Source organism: Capsella rubella, unplaced genomic scaffold (assembly GCF_000375325.1).
Source record: "Capsella rubella cultivar Monte Gargano unplaced genomic scaffold, Caprub1_0 scaffold_4, whole genome shotgun sequence".
Classification (NCBI taxonomy): Eukaryota; Viridiplantae; Streptophyta; class Magnoliopsida; order Brassicales; family Brassicaceae; genus Capsella; species Capsella rubella.
In genome coordinates this window covers 10,249,701-10,267,103 of record NW_006238920.1, presented here as the reverse complement: position 1 = coordinate 10,267,103, position 17,403 = coordinate 10,249,701, and the positions used below count along the sequence as shown (strand labels likewise).

Here is a 17,403-nt window from a genome sequence, read left to right as displayed (position 1 = left end):
AGTTAATTTCAATTAATTATACCAATATAATTTTAGAGAAGTAAAAAATGAAGTTTATTATCTGTATAGACAAACTAAATTTTATTTAGATGTAGAAAAACTTTGTAATTTTTTCGTTTTATATTATTTATAAATCATTTAAGTTTTACAATTTTTTTGCAAACTGGCAAATGCATGCAACAAATGAGAAAAGGTAAAAATAAAAATTGTCCATACTATCAAATATATTTTCCCTTATAGGTACAGTGACCCAAAGGAAGGATATCATTCACATCACAAAATATAATCTCTATCTTCTCTCGAATTGACTCTCTCATTTTCAGTCTCTAGCAAATATCATGGATGGTCAAAACGAGAACACCGTCTCCTTCTCAACCCCGAACTCAAGGCGCATGTCTCCCTCTCCGGTCACGCAGCCTGCCGTAGCGGCTCCAGCCACAATGGAGGATGGTTCCGGTAGCACGAAGAGGGTGAGAGGTGAAGGTTACCAGCGCGATGAACAAGGGACACAAAGGAATAGGTCGACGTCGACGTTGCCAAACACTATAGGTAAAGCTTTGGGCTCTTACAATATAAAACTATAGAGTTGTTACGATAACTATATATATGAGTGTCTTTACCGGCGAATGGGACAAAACTAATCTGATATGTCTTCTTGTGGTTGGAAATAAACATAACGATTAGAGAATATGAATCTAGTGTTCGTTCAATCAAACTCTTGTAGTACTCTTGCGTTAATTAGCATTTGTCACTTCTATTACATATGATATCATATCATTTGTAGGGAGATTAACCGAAGTAAACCATGTCCGATTGAAAAACAATAGAGAAAATATTGTGAGTTCAGATTTATGGGTTTGAATGTTTTGTTTTGGATTGAAGGTGACATGTCGTATGTGACTGCTGGAGGAGGGGACTTCACGCCGTATATCTTCAGAGTTGAAGCAGGAGAGGTAAGTTAGTATATACTTTATGTACACCTATTTATTTGTTCCATTTGTTGTTGTACAAAAAAAAAATGGTTTTTGTTTTCTAAGATGTGAATTTATATTTAGATTTTTAATACCATCCCTTAATCAAAGTTTAAAACCATTTCTCTTCAGTTCTCCACACCGTATATAGTTACTACATATCTAGTTTTAATCCAATTAAAAATCTACAATTGAACCTCTTTATAATATATTTAGATTTTTGAATGATGTTTTTGGATTCGAGGTTTTGATGAGTTGGAACTATGGTTTTAGATTCTCCTAAACATAGAAGATATGCAAATTTAATTAAGTGATATTGAACTATATGAGCTAAATTTAATGAATCATGAATAAATTCGTGAGTAAAGTTTGGTTAGATCCGATCTTTGTTATTTGGTTTTACAACATATAGATAACGGTAATAAATTTTCTTTTTGCTGTCTTTCGTAAGTTAACGTGTATACGTAACATTGTTATTTTATGTCCTTGGTTAGGGACTGTTCATGAGGATAACATACAACTTTGCATCTGATGAAGATGAACATTAATATGTCACAGCTTTGTTTATTTGCTTCTAGAGTTTTGGTCTTTTGACTCTTTGTATATATACATATGTATGTGTTCAAGTTTGGAGGTTTTTTTAATATCTTTTATAATTACGGTCTTTTTTTACAGGATATAATTCAAAGGATTATGTCCTTCACGGAGAATGGTGCTCGCGGAGTAGTTGTGCTATCCGCAAATGGTTGGGTTACTAACGTCAAGATTCAAACGCTTGATAGCGCCCGCAAAGTTGTGACGCATGAGGTATATATATGATGAACTTGGTCTTGCAGTCTAATCTTGGAATCTTATAGGTTCATCTTGGAAATATGCTTTAGAATAATTGGTCCATGGAGATTAATAAGTTGTCATAACTTTCATGTTGGTGTTTCAAATTGTAAACCATCCATTTGGATACGTTATGATAACATTTTGGTGTGTAGGCTACGTACGATTTAGTATCGCTGAGCAGTTCGATGACGACATCTGATGGCGGATCAGTGTATAATCAGACGGGAGGGTGGCGGATTAGGATTGCTGCGGCAGGTGTCGTCTTTAGTGGTGTTTTGGTTGGTAGACTCATTGCAGCAAGTCAAGTCCAAGTAAGAACATAAAGCATCTTCTTTGTTTCTGCATGGTTACGCTCAATGTTTGAAACTATCTTATGTATATATGATTCGTTTATGCAGGTTGTGGTTGGAAGTTTCTGGCCGTTGGTCACAAATCCGCCTCAGAGAAGATACGGTGATCCTAACGAGGAGGTCGTTGCACCGGAGATGCAAAATTCATCGCATTCCTCATCCAAAGGAAAAGTCCAACAACCAGATATGATGGCCAGCCCTTCTCAGCCTCAGGAGAAGATTAATAAGTCCAGAGCTGTAACTGGTGCATCACCTATAGTACCAAGCACAGTGTCATTCACAAGAGAAGTCCCACACCATGACATGAGTGGATCTTCTCACTCTCATATGAGGACTGATGAGTTCCAAACTATGAATGTTTCAGCCAGAGTACCAAACTCATTGGCTTTCTCATTGAAGGTACAAGTTCAACAACCAGAGATTGGCTCTCATCTCTCCCTAACAATGAACGAGCCGTCCCAAGGTGCGACTGTTGGATGTACAACACCAAGCGAGCTGGCTATCTCGCTCAGAGGACAAGTGCAACAACCAGAGATAATAGGCCCATCTACCTCTCATACGAGGAACGATGACTCTCGAGCTGTGGTTGTTCCAAGCGCCTCGGCATCCTCCTCCACAGGAGAAGTTACACAGCCAGAAATGGAAGGCCCTATTCTGACTCTAGGGTGGCACAACTAGAAGTAAGCTCGTCAGAAACTTTTTATATTGAACTAAGACTTCCAAGGTTCAAAGTAACTTGAGGACCTTTGCCATCATTTTCATGTTCCTGAGACTATATGGTTGAAGACTCTATTTTATCTCTCCTTTTATATTTTTAAACATCTATCATATTGGTTTCTTTACAATCCAATGGAGATTTTTTGTTTTTTTTTTTCGTTCACATTGCTTCTCTTTGACTAAACAAATCATATACCTTGCTAAATAATTTTATCACTTCAGAGGATTTAACAAATGATGAAACAGAAGTGATCCAACTTTATTATTAAAACTGCAATGGGTAGACTTTTTATTGTCTTCAATAGTAAGCCAATAGAAGAGAATTATTGACAAAACGAAAACTTGGAAAAACTGATATACATGCAAAGATTAAGAGACAATATTTGCGATTTTGCGGTAGAAAGACCAGTCAGAATGAGAAGAATCGATCTTGGGCTGTCCAAAAGAATGCTCTTTTATGTAAGCTTGAACGTCCGAAGATTTGGCCAGACCATCCAAGTAAGAGCAGAACCCTCCTTCTGGATCTGTCACATATATATCCATAATCAATTAAGAACAGCCCAACCATAACTAAAGAGCATGTCTACTGAGAAGAGATGAACATCACAAAGTTTAAAACTGTGCATACCAAGTAAATTATCCTTTTTGTCAGAAGAATCATAACTCAATGGGAACAGACCGGTATTGTCCTACATGCACAACAAGATCAATTAAAGTTAAAACAAGAACTGAACTGATTAATTACCAAAAAAAAAAAAAAACTGATTAAAGTGATCAATAAACATCATTATTTGAAATATTTTACCGGATTCAGAAGAGCTTTGTAGGGCTCATCATCAATGAAGATGGTGTTTGAAGAAGAAAAGCCGTTGAAGCACTGAAACACTTTGGAGAGATCTTTAAAGAATATAGGCTTCTCACTGTTCTCTAGTGTCTTAAATCCACTGTTGGTACACTCTTTTTGGTCCTAAAACAAAGTATCAAAGAGTGCACTTAACCAATGTGTATGTATAAATGTGGTCACTTTATAAATCTAAATACACAAGTGATCTTACCCACACAAACAAGAGCTTGTCTTCCAAATTTTCGAGAATAATGCTTAGAACTATATCAACGTTTTTCCTATCAGCCAAAACAAACGAAGAATCATGCCAACGTATTACCAAAGCTTAAAGAATTCAGATTATAATGTAGTCAGTATTTATAAATATGGAAAATGAAGAGACTAAACTCGCAAGCAGAGGACCAAATCCCAACTTTGAATCTCTCAAGACAAAACTTCATAAACTCTTCTGCAAATGGCCTCTTGTACACTAAACAACAAAAAACGTAATTAGGCTAACTATATGAAAAAAGAAAATAGAAATCTATCAAATGATATTGAAAGAAGGTTACCAAGATTTGGACCACAAGAGGCATCAGGAGAGCGGTTCTTAGGATTTTTACGCATGTCATTTTTGTGGACACGATGTAGAAGAAGACCACTCAGACATAAGACCAAGAGTTTCTTTTTCTCCTTCTTGGGTTCTAAGCTAAGTTTATCAAGAATCGAACTAAGTTCTGCCTGCTCTGAAATTGTATCACCTGAGGACTCATCATCGCTGTCGACCGAAGCAATGATGCTCTTCTTATTCTTTTCTTCCGCCATTGTTGTGCATAATATGATAGTCAATACTCATATGATGAATTTATATTAGTCACTAACCATTACACTACTTTAACATTTTGTAGTTTACCGGTGCCAGCTGCCACCACTAACCATAACGTGGTCCGCCCATTAAGATATTCAGTAGATCCGTATAATATTAAAACTTCTTCTAAAGTCTTAAATTTTTTAAACTAGTCGCATGACTTGGACAAGGAGCGAAGGAAAATAGAATGCTATCATTTTCATGTTCCTGGGACTTCATTGTTGAAGTCTCGATGTTATCTCTCCTTTTGTATTATTAAACATCCAGCACATTGGTTTCTTAATTTACGATCCAAATTGAGAAAATTAAACTTTTTCATTCACATTGCTTATCATTCCCTAAACAAACCGTATACCTTTAAAAAAAAAAATTCAAACACTTGAGAGCATGCATGACAAATGATGAAAAAGAAGTGATCCAACTTTATTCTTAGAATTGAAATAAGACTTTGTTCACGTCTTTAGTAGTAAGTCAAAAGAAGGGAAACATTGAGAATATGAAAACTTAAAAAAAAAAAAAACTGATAAATATGCAAAGATCAAGAGACAATCTTTGCGACTTTGCGGTAGAAAGACCAGTCAGGATGAGAAGAATCGATCTTGGGCTGTCCAAAAGAATGCTCTTTGATATAAGCCTGAACATCCGATGATTTTGCCAGACCATCCAAGTAAGAGCAGAAGTCTCCTTCCGGATCTAAACATAATCAAGAAAAGTCTAAGCATAATTAAAAAAGCATGTTTAATGATAAGAGATGAAGATCACGGGTTTAAAGATGTTTGCATACCAAGTAAGCCATCTTTTTCGTCTGACGGATCATAACTCAACGGGAACAGACCAGTATTGTCCTGCATGCACAACACAACAGATCAATACAACAAAATTAAGAATAACAACTAAACTGATAAACAACGGTATATATAGGATAGAGATAGAAATGTATTTATACAGGATTGAGAAGAGCTTTGTAAGGTTCTTCTTCGATGAAGATGGTGTTTGAGGCAGAGAAACCTTTGAAGCATTGAAACACTTTAGAGAGATCCTTAAAGAACAAAGGCTTGTAGCTGTTCTCTAGTGTTTTATATCCACTGTCCGTGCACTCTTCTTGATCCTATAACTAAAAAGAGAATTCGAAAGTGTATATATAGACAAACACACACACACACACACACACATAGTTTTAAGAGTCTTACCCACACGAACAGTAGCTTATCTTGTAGGTCTTCAAGAATAATGTTTAGAATTATATCAACATTTTTCCTATCAGTCAAAATACCATGAAGAATCAGATCAACGTTATCTTACTTCAAAGAATTGAAAATTATTTAGAGTTAATCTGAAACTAACTCGCAAGCAGAGGACCAAATCCCAACTTCGAATCGCTCAAGACAAAACTTCATAAACTCTTCAGCAAATGGCCTCTTATACACTAAACAAGAACACAAAACAATCCCAATCAAGCTATAGTTTAATATTTATAAAAATAAACATGGAAATGAATATTGAAAATGTTACCAAGATTTGGTCCACATGAAGCATCAGGAGAACGGTTCTTGGGAGCTAAATGCGAAACTTTTTTATGGACACGGTGTAGAAGTAGACCATTCAGACTTAAGACCAACAGTTTTTTCTTTTCCTCCTTCTTCTCTCCTAAACTGAGTTTGTCAAGAATCCAACTAAGGTCCGTCTCTTGAGGATCTTGGTCACATGATGAGTAGTCATCATCATGTTCGTCGTTGTCGCCGTCGGATGCAACGATGGTCTTCTTCTTACTCTTTTCTTCCGCCATTGATGTCCTTTAGATCGAGTAAAGACTCATATGGTGCATATATAGTAGAGTTGGCGATTTAGCTTCACGAGATCATAAAAGCCATTTACTGTACTTGGCGGCGTTATTTATTCGTCATGCGGCTTTTTGGATGGATACTGTCAAATCTTTTTTTGTATTTTCTTACTTTTCACTTTTCCTAGTCTTGGAAGTCTAAATTGATTTTAAACTACCAATCAGAGAATTTCAAATGTCATACATGGGTGTCGATACATATTTCCAACGCTTTATTTTTTTAAACTTTTTTTCCTATTTAAATGTTCAAGACTAAAAACACCCCTGTTAAATATAAAATGAAGAAGTGATTTATTTCTCGTTTAAGAGTCGTTCATTTTTATGCTAACAAAAGAAATGTCACTGTAAAAAAGCCTTATGGAAAATTTGTGATATGTAGTATTTTTTTTCTCTCACTGTAGAAGAAATTTGTTTGCTTTTTTTTTTTCCATATAAAAATATGAAAAGCATTTAATCAAAGAAGATGTAATTTATTTAACAAGTATATAAAACTAGTATAGTATCCGTCCGATGGACGGGTTATCTTTATTTAAAATTAAATTAAAATTAATATTTATTATAACTTATAAAAAATAATTTCTAAATTTGTTTTTTGAAAAAATAAGAAAAATTAATTTCATTTGGAAAGAGATTTTATTTAATTTTAAGTATCAAATAAACGTGTATATATATATATATATATCTTAAAATTCGTTATTAAACGTTAATTATAAAAATCTAGTAATTGTCAAACTGACAATCACCAAAACATTTGGGAGCTATTTGGGAACCATTCACCATTACTCATAATATTGCTAAAATATTTTAAAAAATCATAATTTAGCAATTATCCTCTAAAACATGATATTATACCATTTTATACCATTTTGTAAAAATTGTTATTTCTTAACGATTTATATTGAACTTTGTTATCTTTAATTTAAGTTTCAAAAATATTTTATTCACCCTTATGTTTTTGACAATGAAATTGCTCAATGGCATAATACATTCATACATAAATTAAAATTAAACAAATATAACATATTATAAAATAAAAATCATGAACCCAAACTGAGAAATAACCTTGTTTAATTGTAAAACATAAATCTCACTCCTCTTTAATAAACCCAAACCGATAAATAATCTCGTTTAATTATAAAATCTAAACTATAATGGACATTTATAAACTCAACATATAACCCTTATAATTGTAAAACCTACAACTCGCAAAACCAAAAATTAGGTTAATAGTTGAAAGAGAATTTTTGAGAAATACCCTTTTTGATGTACCCCTTTTTAAAAATACACCAATTTTCTATCCATTTAAAAAATATCCCTTTTCAAATATGAAAAATTGTAAACTTTTATATAGTTTATAAGGTACATCTAGATCATCATTAATATTGGGAGACTCAACACAAATATTTATAAAGTTTTAAAAAAGTTCTAAACGGTATTTATAAGACTTTTATAAGGTATTTATAAGGTTAACAAAGTTTTTATATGTTTTCTAAATAATTTTTAAGGTATTTATATGGTATTTAAAATTTACACACATAGATTTGTGTCTAAATATATAAGGTTTACACATTTTTTTTGGATAAATATAGATTTTTTTTTACTTTTTAATTTATCAAAAATACCTTTTTTGCATACCAATTTTTTTAAATACCCCTATTTCAAACTTTATAAAAAACCACTATAAATGTTGAAATTTATCCAAATATGTGTGTAAACTTATAAATATACACACAAATTACCTTTATATATGTTTAAAGTCTTATATATCTTTCATAAATAGCGTAAAATAACTTATAAATACCTTTTAAAAACCTTTAAAAACCCTTTTAAAAACCACTTAAAAACCTTATAAAACTTGTAAAAACGATTTAAAACCTTTTAAAACATTATAAAATATTTGTATCAAATTTCCAAGTAGTAGTTATTATATAGAAGTACCTTATAAACCATATAAACTTTATATTTTTTCATATTTAAACATGGATATTTTTGAAAATGGATAGATAAAGGAGGTATTCGTGAAAATGGGTACACCAAAAGGGGTATTCTTGAAAAGGGGTACACCAAAAGGGGTATTTCTCAAAAATTCTCTTTAATTTTTTATAATTATTTTTAATGTTGTTTAGAAATTCTATTTGTATCTTAATATTAACAAAAGTAGATATAACATGTTGCGACATCTTATGTTTTTACTTGACACTTATCATGATCACGTGAGTTAGTAAATTTAAAAACCAAGTTGCGACATATAATCTTGTTTAATTGTTAAACTTAAACCATGATTTTAATTTATAAAGATAAATTGTAATTCTTATTTATCATTTATATACACAAACCAACAAATAACCTGATTTAATTGTAAAATTAAAGTTTAAACCTTAATCCTCTTTTGTAAACAAAAACCGCCATATATTCTTGTTAATTATAAATTTTAAATCCCTATCTTATTAATAAACCAAATAGACATAACTGAAATTAGGTTATTTGTTTTATTTTCTTAATAATTTTTAATATATAATTCTTTATAATATTTATTTTATATATTTTCTTTTTCGATAGGGTTAATAATATTTCTATTTTATCCAAATATTAACAAAAGTAGTTACGACACGTGTCAATATCTTACCGTTTATAATTGACATATGTTACGATCTTGTTAATGGCTGACTTTAAAAACCAAGATTTATATAATAAGATAATGGAAACCCATACAGTTTAGCATAACTGAATCAGTTTACAAAACTTAGCAAATTAACAAACTAGATTGCAAAAAATATTAGATCACCTATCCACATCGTACTGACTACTGAGTTTAAAAGTCGAAAAGAATATTCACAGTCCAAAAGAATATTCACCTCCCTTGGACTTTATTAAATTTTGACATATAATCAAATAATCAAGAAAGGCCCAAAGTTTTTGACCCACAAACCTTGAATCCATTAAGTTTTAATTTAATGAAAAACTTATAAGCAAAAAATGTAAACTTTTCTGCTAGTCATTGTTTCTATATATCACCATCCAAACTCAAACTTGCTATAAAGCTTGATGTTGACAAAAGAAAAAAATGGAATAAAAATCTAGATGCATATGATTATTACTTGTTCTAAATTCTTAAAAAAAAACGTATTACTTGGACGAGGAGCAAAGGCAGAAAAATAGAAAAATAGAAAAAAAGCCTCTTCTATGCTGCAAAAGGCGTGCAGCACATCGTTTTGGCTTCTTCTTCCTTCTTGCATCTGATCCAACGGTTGATATTAAAACAATCCAACGGCTTAGCCTTAAGCCGTGACTTCTTTATATATCGAACCAGACCACCCACTCAACCTCCTCCTCAGCTACCACTGTTAAGCGATTCTCACTAAAACCCTCGAACACATCGCCCTTATCTCTCTCTCTCTAGATCTACTCGCTATGGCTACTATCACCGTTGTTAAGGCTAGGCAGATCTTCGACAGCCGTGGTAACCCCACCGTTGAGGTTCGTTTCTTCTCCGATCATTTTTCCGGCTCTGTACATTGTTTATTCGTGGTGGATCTGTTTGTTTGATGCGTATCTGATGCTTCAATCTATTTCTTATGTAATCTGTGATGGTTTATGAGCTTACCTTTGATGCGATTTCGTTTTTGCGGGATGATCGCTGTTTTTTTTTTTTTTTATATATCTCGGATATTACAACTCGTGATTTGTGTTTGTTCTTATGTTTGGATCGTGAGATGAGCTATCGATGATGGAGATTATATGATTTTTTGCGATGGATCTGTTTATTTCATCTGGTTTTCACGATTTGGTTATGTTTCTGTGGTCCGATCTCCATTTTGCTGATGATTACTCTGATAATGGTTTAGGTTGATATCCACACATCCAATGGTGTCAAGGTTACAGCAGCTGTTCCAAGTGGAGCTTCCACTGGTAAGTTACTATTTGTTGTCTGTTCTGGCCTATTTTTGTCGTTGGGTTTAGTAAATATTGTGTGGTTGAATCTTTATTTGTGGGATTTTGCTGTTGTTAGGAATCTACGAGGCTCTTGAGCTGAGGGATGGAGGATCAGACTACCTTGGAAAGGGTGTCTCTAAGGTGAGACTGAGACTGCGATGAGAACTTTTATGTATTTAGTGGAATAACTGTTCATCTGAATTGGATCTTTTTGTTCTATGTTGTATTCACTAGGCTGTTGGCAACGTGAACAACATCATCGGCCCAGCACTTATTGGAAAGGTGAGTCTCATTTTAAGCTGCTTTTAGTACATTAAATTTGTCACTGCATCTATTCTCTTCTAACAGCAGTAGAATGTTCAAAACACTTATTCATGTTATTAATTATTGCAGGACCCAACTCAGCAGACAGCTATTGACAACTTCATGGTCCATGAACTTGATGGAACCCAGAATGAGTGGGGTTGGTGCAAGCAAAAGGTAATTCACGGGAAATTATTCATGTCTTGTGTATTCCAATCTGGAATGAAAGACAGTCTCGCTAACTTGCCTCTTCTATTTGTGTACAGCTTGGAGCCAATGCTATTCTTGCTGTGTCTCTTGCAGTCTGCAAAGCCGGGGCTGTTGTCAGCGGCATTCCTCTGTACAAGGTAGAACAATCTTGCATTAATAAATTGGTTCCCTCTAGCCATGGAGGAGCACAGTGTTGCTACTTTGGCTACTTGATTTTTCTGGTACTAAATGTTCTAATCTGTTCATTTTGCGTGGTATTTGGATGCAGCACATTGCCAATCTTGCTGGAAACCCAAAGATTGTCCTGCCAGTTCCTGCCTTCAACGTCATCAATGGTGGATCTCATGCTGGAAACAAGCTTGCCATGCAGGAGTTTATGATCTTACCTGTTGGAGCTTCTTCTTTCAAGGAAGCCATGAAAATGGGTGTGGAAGTTTACCACCACTTGAAGGTATATTCCAATCCTTTTGTACTTTTTAATGCTCGTCAATGAATTTGCGATATACATGTATTACCTCACAGTAGCTGCTGAAACTGCAGTGTCAATAACTTGACTAATTCCTGTGGACTAAAATGTAATACATGTTTTGTACTATAGCTTGACCATCTTCTTGTTCTCATATGTTTCTCCAGTCCGTGATTAAGAAGAAGTACGGTCAGGATGCCACAAATGTTGGTGATGAAGGTGGCTTTGCACCAAACATTCAGGAGAACAAGGAAGGTCTTGAATTGCTTAAGACTGCTATCGAGAAGGCTGGCTACACTGGCAAGGTCTGTCTCTTACCTGATCCAATTTAGCTTTCCTTTTCACTCGAAACTTAATTTACGAAGCTTATGGATCCCACTCAACTTTTTCCAGGTTGTCATTGGAATGGATGTTGCTGCTTCAGAGTTTTACTCATCAGACAAGACCTATGACTTGAACTTCAAAGAAGAGGTGCAACTTCTTTTTCCTTCATAACCACTATCTCAGTAGGAAAGAATGTGAGAAAATGCCCCTACTTCTAACTGCTGGGCTATTTGTTTCTCTGCAGAACAACAATGGTTCTCAGAAGATTTCTGGAGATGCTCTTAAGGACCTGTACAAGTCCTTTGTTGCTGAATACCCAATTGTGTCCATTGAGGACCCATTTGACCAAGATGACTGGGAGCACTATGCTAAGATGACCACCGAGTGTGGAAAAGAGGTCCAGATTGTTGGTGATGATTTGTTGGTCACCAACCCCAAGGTTTGTTTTTATTTGCCAGTCTGACATGAGTAGATCTTCTTACCATTTTTTTTGTATGTATGTCCTCTCTCAAAATGCTTATATCCCTCTTATATTCTTTCTTATTGCAGAGAGTTGCAAAGGCAATTGCCGAGAAGTCTTGCAATGCTCTTCTTTTGAAGGTACTTTCACTATAATTCATTTGGTTTATAATTCCGAGTAAAATTAATTTGTTTTATCTAGGTAGTAACTAAATATTTGTTTGAACAGGTTAACCAAATCGGATCTGTAACTGAGAGTATCGAGGCAGTTAGGATGTCGAAGAAGGCAGGCTGGGGAGTGATGACCAGCCACAGAAGTGGTGAAACTGAGGACACCTTCATTGCTGATTTAGCCGTTGGGTTGTCTACTGTAAGTTGAAACTATTTCTAGCACATATTAAGTAGCAATCTCCTGTTACATCTTTTGTGGGATTCTCATTTGGACCTTTCTGTCTATACAGGGACAAATCAAGACTGGTGCCCCTTGCAGATCCGAGCGTCTTGCCAAGTACAACCAGGTTTAACATCTCAAACCAAAAACGATCTATGTATCTTACAAAACAACTACCAGCACATTGTCTAATCTGTTTCTTTGTTTGCAGCTTTTGCGTATTGAGGAGGAGTTGGGATCAGAGGCAGTTTACGCTGGAGTCAACTTCCGCACACCAGTGGAACCCTACTAAGTGAAGCATTTAGAAGGCAAAGTTAGTCTTCTTTTGACGACACGAGAAGATGACTTTTGAGTTTGGCCATTTGCTTAATTAAATAAAACGTTTGTTTTGTTTTTTTTCTTTGTTGGGGTTTTACGTTTATTCTTGGACCCTTTGGAGGAAAAGTTTGTGTTTATTTTTGTAAGGGGAAACATGAGTGAGCTCTGCCTTTACGGAGGACGGTAGCCCTTATTTTACAATCTAATTTCGGCTTTACCCTATTTTTCTCCTTTGATTGTTATGGAGAGTTTTGGTCTCCTAGTCTGTCATTATTAGCACGCCTGTTAGCAATGAAGAAAAACCTCTTCATAGTGAGCACATTGAAGAACACTTTTGAGTACATGTAAAACTACAAAGGAATCTTCTTGTGTGTGTAATTACACACCTCATCTATACTTCGTTCACTTAAAAACATTGAAATAACCTGAGCAACTGGTGATGATGAATATCTAATTCCTGAGATTTTGGGTCAAATATATATCAAATAGCTCGCATACTAATTAATATACAAGAAGCAGGTTTGCCCGAGTGGTTAAGGGGGAAGACTTAAGTTCTTCTGCACATAAGTGCGCGTGGGTTCGAACCCCACAGCCTGCATTATAATTTCATTTTTTTCAATATAAGCTTCATGAAACAGTTTATATGGTTTACACTTTACAGCATTCGAACAGTTTCTTACTTTCTTTGGTTTAAAGCATTGCAACAGTTGAACACCAATCTTCAGATTAGTAAGTAGTCTAAATTTATCACACACTGCTTTTTCATCTAGGACTAGGAAATGCAGTATTGATAGATAGTAAAGTTTCAAAACAAAAAGAAAATAAATTGCAGGCTGTGGGGTTCGAACCCACGCGCACTTATGTGCAGAAGAACTTAAGTCTTCCCCCTTAACCACTCGGGCAAACCTGCTTCTTGTGCTGTGATAACTGTAAGAAGAATCACAATTCTCAGACCATAAAGAAATAAGTATTTTTTATGGTTAGTAGTACAGTAGTAACTAGTAAGTAACAAGTTTTATTATTGCTTTGCAATGTGAATCGGAAAAAATATAGAGGTAACAGTGTAACACATTTAAGTTTTCATTCAAAAACATATCATTTCTTGGAACGTTTCAAGTAAACCAGTAAACCTATGCTCGTTAGGACAATAGCCCCAGCAACGACGCCGGTTCGCCACCAAACAAAACCGCCATTTCCCTCGGACAAATCCACAATCGTCGTCTCAAGAGCCATTGCCTCGGTAAAATCGAGATGCAGTCGCAAAACGTTTTGCCCCAAAGACCTAACAAAAGTAACAGCAGCAACAAGATCACTGTCCCTACTAATCAAAACTTTATCACCTTCATCATCTTGGTACATAATCTGAAGGCCTGAATCCGCATCGCATCTTTGCATCACAACACCCATCAGCTCTTCAAGACTCTCACCGGCTGAGTTAAACCGATGTACTCTCCCTTTACGATCTTCGAATTTGAAAGCAAACGAGTTCACAAGTCCTTGTGATGGACAGGACTGCTTCCCGTCTGAATTTATCAGCATTGCCGACATATCGCTGTGTGTCTCATAATCCTCGGGTGGATCTAACGCCAGAGCTGAGTCCCAGAACTTTTGCATCATCGTATTCGTCATATCATTTACAGCTCCTGAGCTGTTGTTCTCAACTGTTGAAATTGCGCCGTGTGATATCTGTAGCACGTCTAAACAAGCTACGGCAAATCCGTCTTTATCTACAACCGGAAGATGCAAAAACTTCCCGTCGTGCATTATATGCAATGCGTCTAGGATTGTTGTCTCCATTGATGCACATTCAGGATTTGGTGTCATAACCTTTTCAACAAGAGTCAGCTCAGGAGATAGATTCTGTGCCACAACTCTCATTAGAATGTCCTTTGAAGTTAGAATCCCCTGAACCTTGTTCCCAACAGCGATGATCACAGAATTAACCCGCAAATCCCGCATCCTTTTGGAAGCTACAAACACAGGATCTGATGCAGACACAAGTGCAACTTTGGAATTCTCAGTGATTATTGTTGACAATGCAGGCTTGAACATCCGCTCCCTCAACGTGTCGATGAAAGCGAAATTTCCACTTCCCCAATGCCGTTCTTCGACTGCAGTGGCTAAAGCACTTCCTTGCTCTGCAGCTTTTTCCATCCGAGAGATAGCATCATAGAGGCACTTTGTGATATCCAACAGAGCAATGACTTCACCATTCTCTACAACAGGCAAATGCCTGAATTTCCCCTGAACCATCTTCTGAAGAGCCTCGATAGCAAGTGAATCAGATGTGACAAAAATGGGATTCCTAGTCATGACTTTAGACACCAGAGTGTGCTCTGGTCTCAACCCTTCTGCAATCACCCTTGTGGCAATATCCTTGTCGGTAACAATACCGGAAAGAAGAGCACTTGAATCAGTCAACAAAACCGCATCAACACGCCTAGCAGCCATCCTTCTACAAGCATCAAAGACAGTGGTGCCCTCATTAATAGTGAGAGCTTTAGATAACCGTAGCTTCTTGACAGTTCTCTCGCCATCAGAAACCGGCTGAGCAAGAGGCGAATCGGGTTTGGAGGTGTTCTCATTCACGCTTCCGTTTCCGCTTTCACTCTCCTCTGATTGAAGAACAGGTTTCTTAGAAGCTGATGATGTTCGCCTAATACTTGAAATGCTTCTCCTCCCAGATGAAGTTGGAGTAGTCGTCATATTGAATAAGCCTTCAATAGACACCCATCAAGCTACATAACCATACAAAAATCAAAATTTACAAATCACTTCATAGACAAAGAGAAGACGAAACAATAGTTTGATTCATAATCTCTTCACATTAAAGAAAAAAGAACGTATTAACGATAATCAAAACCATAAGGAGGAGATTACCAAACAATGAGGCAGATTAGACAAATTCATTTCCAGATTTAGGACATTCAGACAAAATGAACCAGATCAAACAAATTCTCATGAACATAAAAGGACATGCATTAATCAAACCTGTGAAAACGCTATTGCAATGGAGCAATACAAAATCCAGATAAAAGATAATCGTAAGAAGATACTAACCGGTGATTAAGGAAAATGGCGTTGAAGAGTCGAAAAGTTTGAATCTTTATGTTGGTGTTTAATGTAAAGGTTGGTGTTCTTTCCAAATCAAATTGGGAATTAGTTTCGAAATGATTTGATCTTTTGATATTATGTATCGTCTTCTACGAACAAAACCCAATCATCAAAATCACAAATTTATATGTTTGATCTTAAGAAAGCTCATAAAAATTTGATTCCAGAAATAAGACTCTTTTTTGTCTTCCCTTTGTTATCTGTTTTTTTTCTATTTTGTTTGTTTGTTCGTTATCTCATCATCCTTAACAACGTGTCTGGTGGTTTTCTACCACTCACCCCCCAAAATTAAAAAAAAAAGAAGATGAATAGTTCAATAATTAATAGATAATTAATTTTGGTTAAATTTTTATTTATCAATATTAGATTCTTAATAAATGAGGGGTTCCCAAGAAATTTCTGTCATTAGTAGATAATTAACTTTGGTTAAATTTTATTTATTGGTTAATGAGTGAATATTGTTTTGGTTACTTAATACTATAAGCTAGAGAAGCAAGTCTTAAAAATAGACCTTTATCGTTGGAGTTCGTATACGTTCATCAAAAGAATAAACTTATAAACATTCTAGAATAGTAGAATGAATGAATGTTCTATTAAGATAAGACTCTGAAAGTTATACATAAACAAATGATCCGAAGAAAAGATAGATCAACATTGACATGGGGAAAAGAGCATACGTTACTTAATTAGTTATTAATTGTAGTCTTGTGATCTATGTGACTTAGTGGGTTTGAAGGCAAAGGAAGATGCGAAAGATGGCATTTGGCTTTCCACTTGGCACTATCTCAATTTGCATGAAATCCACTAAATGGTCTTTTTTGTCTCTTTGATTTGAGTTTCACCATTAATTTATACGATTATATGAATACTATCCTATGGATACACTGATATTATAATAACTAGCTAGTAGCTATAGAGAATAAAGTGCTTTGCTGAATCCTCAAAAATTTAATGTAAACAATTTGCATGGTGAATGAATGAATAAGACAGAGTTAAATGAATCTGATACAAAAAAAAAAGTAAACCTAGTAGAAGAGCATGACGTTGGTGGTGTGAGAGAGAGCTAATGACACGTCTCATACAGTGCGTGAAACGGGACGGGATTATTCTGCCACCGACAGTTCATTCACCGGTTGAACAGGAGGTGGACCTTATGGGAAAAACTGAGTTACGAGCAAACCCGTCGTCGGAAATTCGTCTGAAATATTTTTTAAATATAAATCCATTTGAAATATTATTTTTAGAAAATAGTTGAGAATGTAAATGTTCATTGGAGAACATTAGAGTAAATTGTTGTAAATTTGTGAATGAGTGTGGTTTGATCTTTGGAAGACAAACAAACTTCATCTTTCAAAAGTTGAATATTCGTTTTGAGGTAAATATGACAATGAATCGTTGCGAAAGCTTTTTGTTAATGGGAGCAAATTTTGGTTGGAAGTATTTTATGAACTTTTTTAAAACATATGCTATTTTTGAGAATGG

The 17,403-nt window shown here is 35.0% G+C and overlaps 5 protein-coding genes and 2 non-coding genes across 7 annotated transcripts; 3 read left to right on the top strand and 4 right to left on the bottom strand.

Annotated features, from left to right (window-relative positions):
• The first annotated feature begins 338 nt into the window (after positions 1–338).
• On the top strand, positions 339–2,833 carry LOC17887864 (AT-hook motif nuclear-localized protein 2). Its single transcript, XM_006295943.2, has 5 exons — positions 339–549; positions 883–953; positions 1,647–1,778; positions 1,958–2,116; positions 2,204–2,833. Exons 1-5 carry the CDS (start codon positions 339–341, stop codon positions 2,831–2,833), a joined length of 1,203 nt encoding a protein of 400 aa, XP_006296005.2.
• A 303-nt stretch (positions 2,834–3,136) lies between these two features.
• LOC17888339 lies at positions 3,137–4,520 on the bottom strand. Its single transcript, XM_023785002.1, has 6 exons — positions 4,268–4,520; positions 4,104–4,185; positions 3,928–3,994; positions 3,678–3,839; positions 3,501–3,561; positions 3,137–3,396 (listed from the first exon to the last, which is right to left on the bottom strand). Exons 1-6 carry the CDS (start codon positions 4,518–4,520, stop codon positions 3,242–3,244), a joined length of 780 nt encoding a protein of 259 aa, XP_023640770.1. The 3' UTR covers positions 3,137–3,241.
• Positions 4,521–4,962: 442 nt separating this feature from the next.
• Positions 4,963–6,399, bottom strand: LOC17888399 (probable C-terminal domain small phosphatase). The gene is made up of 6 exons (XM_023784944.1): positions 6,076–6,399; positions 5,908–5,989; positions 5,754–5,820; positions 5,510–5,671; positions 5,348–5,408; positions 4,963–5,256 (listed from the first exon to the last, which is right to left on the bottom strand). The coding sequence occupies exons 1-6, from the start codon at positions 6,347–6,349 to the stop codon at positions 5,102–5,104; spliced, it is 801 nt and encodes a 266-aa protein (XP_023640712.1). The 5' UTR covers positions 6,350–6,399; the 3' UTR covers positions 4,963–5,101.
• Positions 6,400–9,739: 3,340 nt separating this feature from the next.
• On the top strand, positions 9,740–13,038 carry LOC17889956 (bifunctional enolase 2/transcriptional activator). Its single transcript, XM_006294163.2, has 14 exons — positions 9,740–9,880; positions 10,249–10,312; positions 10,413–10,477; positions 10,571–10,618; positions 10,730–10,816; positions 10,906–10,986; positions 11,118–11,300; positions 11,483–11,620; positions 11,709–11,786; positions 11,884–12,078; positions 12,189–12,239; positions 12,328–12,468; positions 12,560–12,616; positions 12,701–13,038. Exons 1-14 carry the CDS (start codon positions 9,815–9,817, stop codon positions 12,779–12,781), a joined length of 1,335 nt encoding a protein of 444 aa, XP_006294225.1. The 5' UTR covers positions 9,740–9,814; the 3' UTR covers positions 12,782–13,038.
• A 284-nt stretch (positions 13,039–13,322) lies between these two features.
• On the top strand, positions 13,323–13,405 carry TRNAL-UAA. Its single transcript has one exon. It is a non-coding gene; the product is annotated as a tRNA-Leu (tRNA).
• A 229-nt stretch (positions 13,406–13,634) lies between these two features.
• On the bottom strand, positions 13,635–13,717 carry TRNAL-UAA. The gene has a single exon. It is a non-coding gene; the product is annotated as a tRNA-Leu (tRNA).
• An 85-nt stretch (positions 13,718–13,802) lies between these two features.
• LOC17890115 (CBS domain-containing protein CBSCBSPB2) lies at positions 13,803–16,102 on the bottom strand. The gene is made up of 2 exons (XM_006293913.2): positions 15,868–16,102; positions 13,803–15,545 (listed from the first exon to the last, which is right to left on the bottom strand). Exon 2 carries the CDS (start codon positions 15,511–15,513, stop codon positions 13,903–13,905), a length of 1,611 nt encoding a protein of 536 aa, XP_006293975.1. The 5' UTR covers positions 15,514–15,545; positions 15,868–16,102; the 3' UTR covers positions 13,803–13,902.
• Between the last annotated feature and the right edge of the window lie 1,301 nt (positions 16,103–17,403).

Excerpts from the sequence above, each read along its gene's own strand:
- LOC17887864 (XM_006295943.2), top strand. The coding sequence starts at position 339 with ATGGATGGTCAAAACGAGAACACCGTCTCCTTCTCAACCCCGAACTCA. Across the intron at positions 954-1,646 it reads TCAGAGTTGAAGCAGGAGAG|GATATAATTCAAAGGATTAT; the intron begins GTAAGTTAGTAT and ends CTTTTTTTACAG. Across the intron at positions 2,117-2,203 it reads TTGCAGCAAGTCAAGTCCAA|GTTGTGGTTGGAAGTTTCTG; the intron begins GTAAGAACATAA and ends TCGTTTATGCAG.
- LOC17890115 (XM_006293913.2), bottom strand. The coding sequence starts at position 15,513 with ATGACGACTACTCCAACTTCATCTGGGAGGAGAAGCATTTCAAGTATT.
- LOC17889956 (XM_006294163.2), top strand. The coding sequence starts at position 9,815 with ATGGCTACTATCACCGTTGTTAAGGCTAGGCAGATCTTCGACAGCCGT. Across the intron at positions 10,987-11,117 it reads GCGGCATTCCTCTGTACAAG|CACATTGCCAATCTTGCTGG; the intron begins GTAGAACAATCT and ends ATTTGGATGCAG. Across the intron at positions 12,469-12,559 it reads TAGCCGTTGGGTTGTCTACT|GGACAAATCAAGACTGGTGC; the intron begins GTAAGTTGAAAC and ends CTGTCTATACAG.
- LOC17888399 (XM_023784944.1), bottom strand. The coding sequence starts at position 6,349 with ATGGCGGAAGAAAAGAGTAAGAAGAAGACCATCGTTGCATCCGACGGC. Across the intron at positions 5,821-5,907 it reads ATTTGGTCCTCTGCTTGCGA|GAAAAATGTTGATATAATTC; the intron begins GTTAGTTTCAGA and ends TTTGACTGATAG. Across the intron at positions 5,672-5,753 it reads ATAAGCTACTGTTCGTGTGG|GATCAAGAAGAGTGCACGGA; the intron begins GTAAGACTCTTA and ends TTTTAGTTATAG.
- LOC17888339 (XM_023785002.1), bottom strand. The coding sequence starts at position 4,520 with ATGGCGGAAGAAAAGAATAAGAAGAGCATCATTGCTTCGGTCGACAGC. Across the intron at positions 4,186-4,267 it reads CTCTTGTGGTCCAAATCTTG|TGTACAAGAGGCCATTTGCA; the intron begins GTAACCTTCTTT and ends TTTGTTGTTTAG. Across the intron at positions 3,840-3,927 it reads ACAAGCTCTTGTTTGTGTGG|GACCAAAAAGAGTGTACCAA; the intron begins GTAAGATCACTT and ends ACTTTGTTTTAG.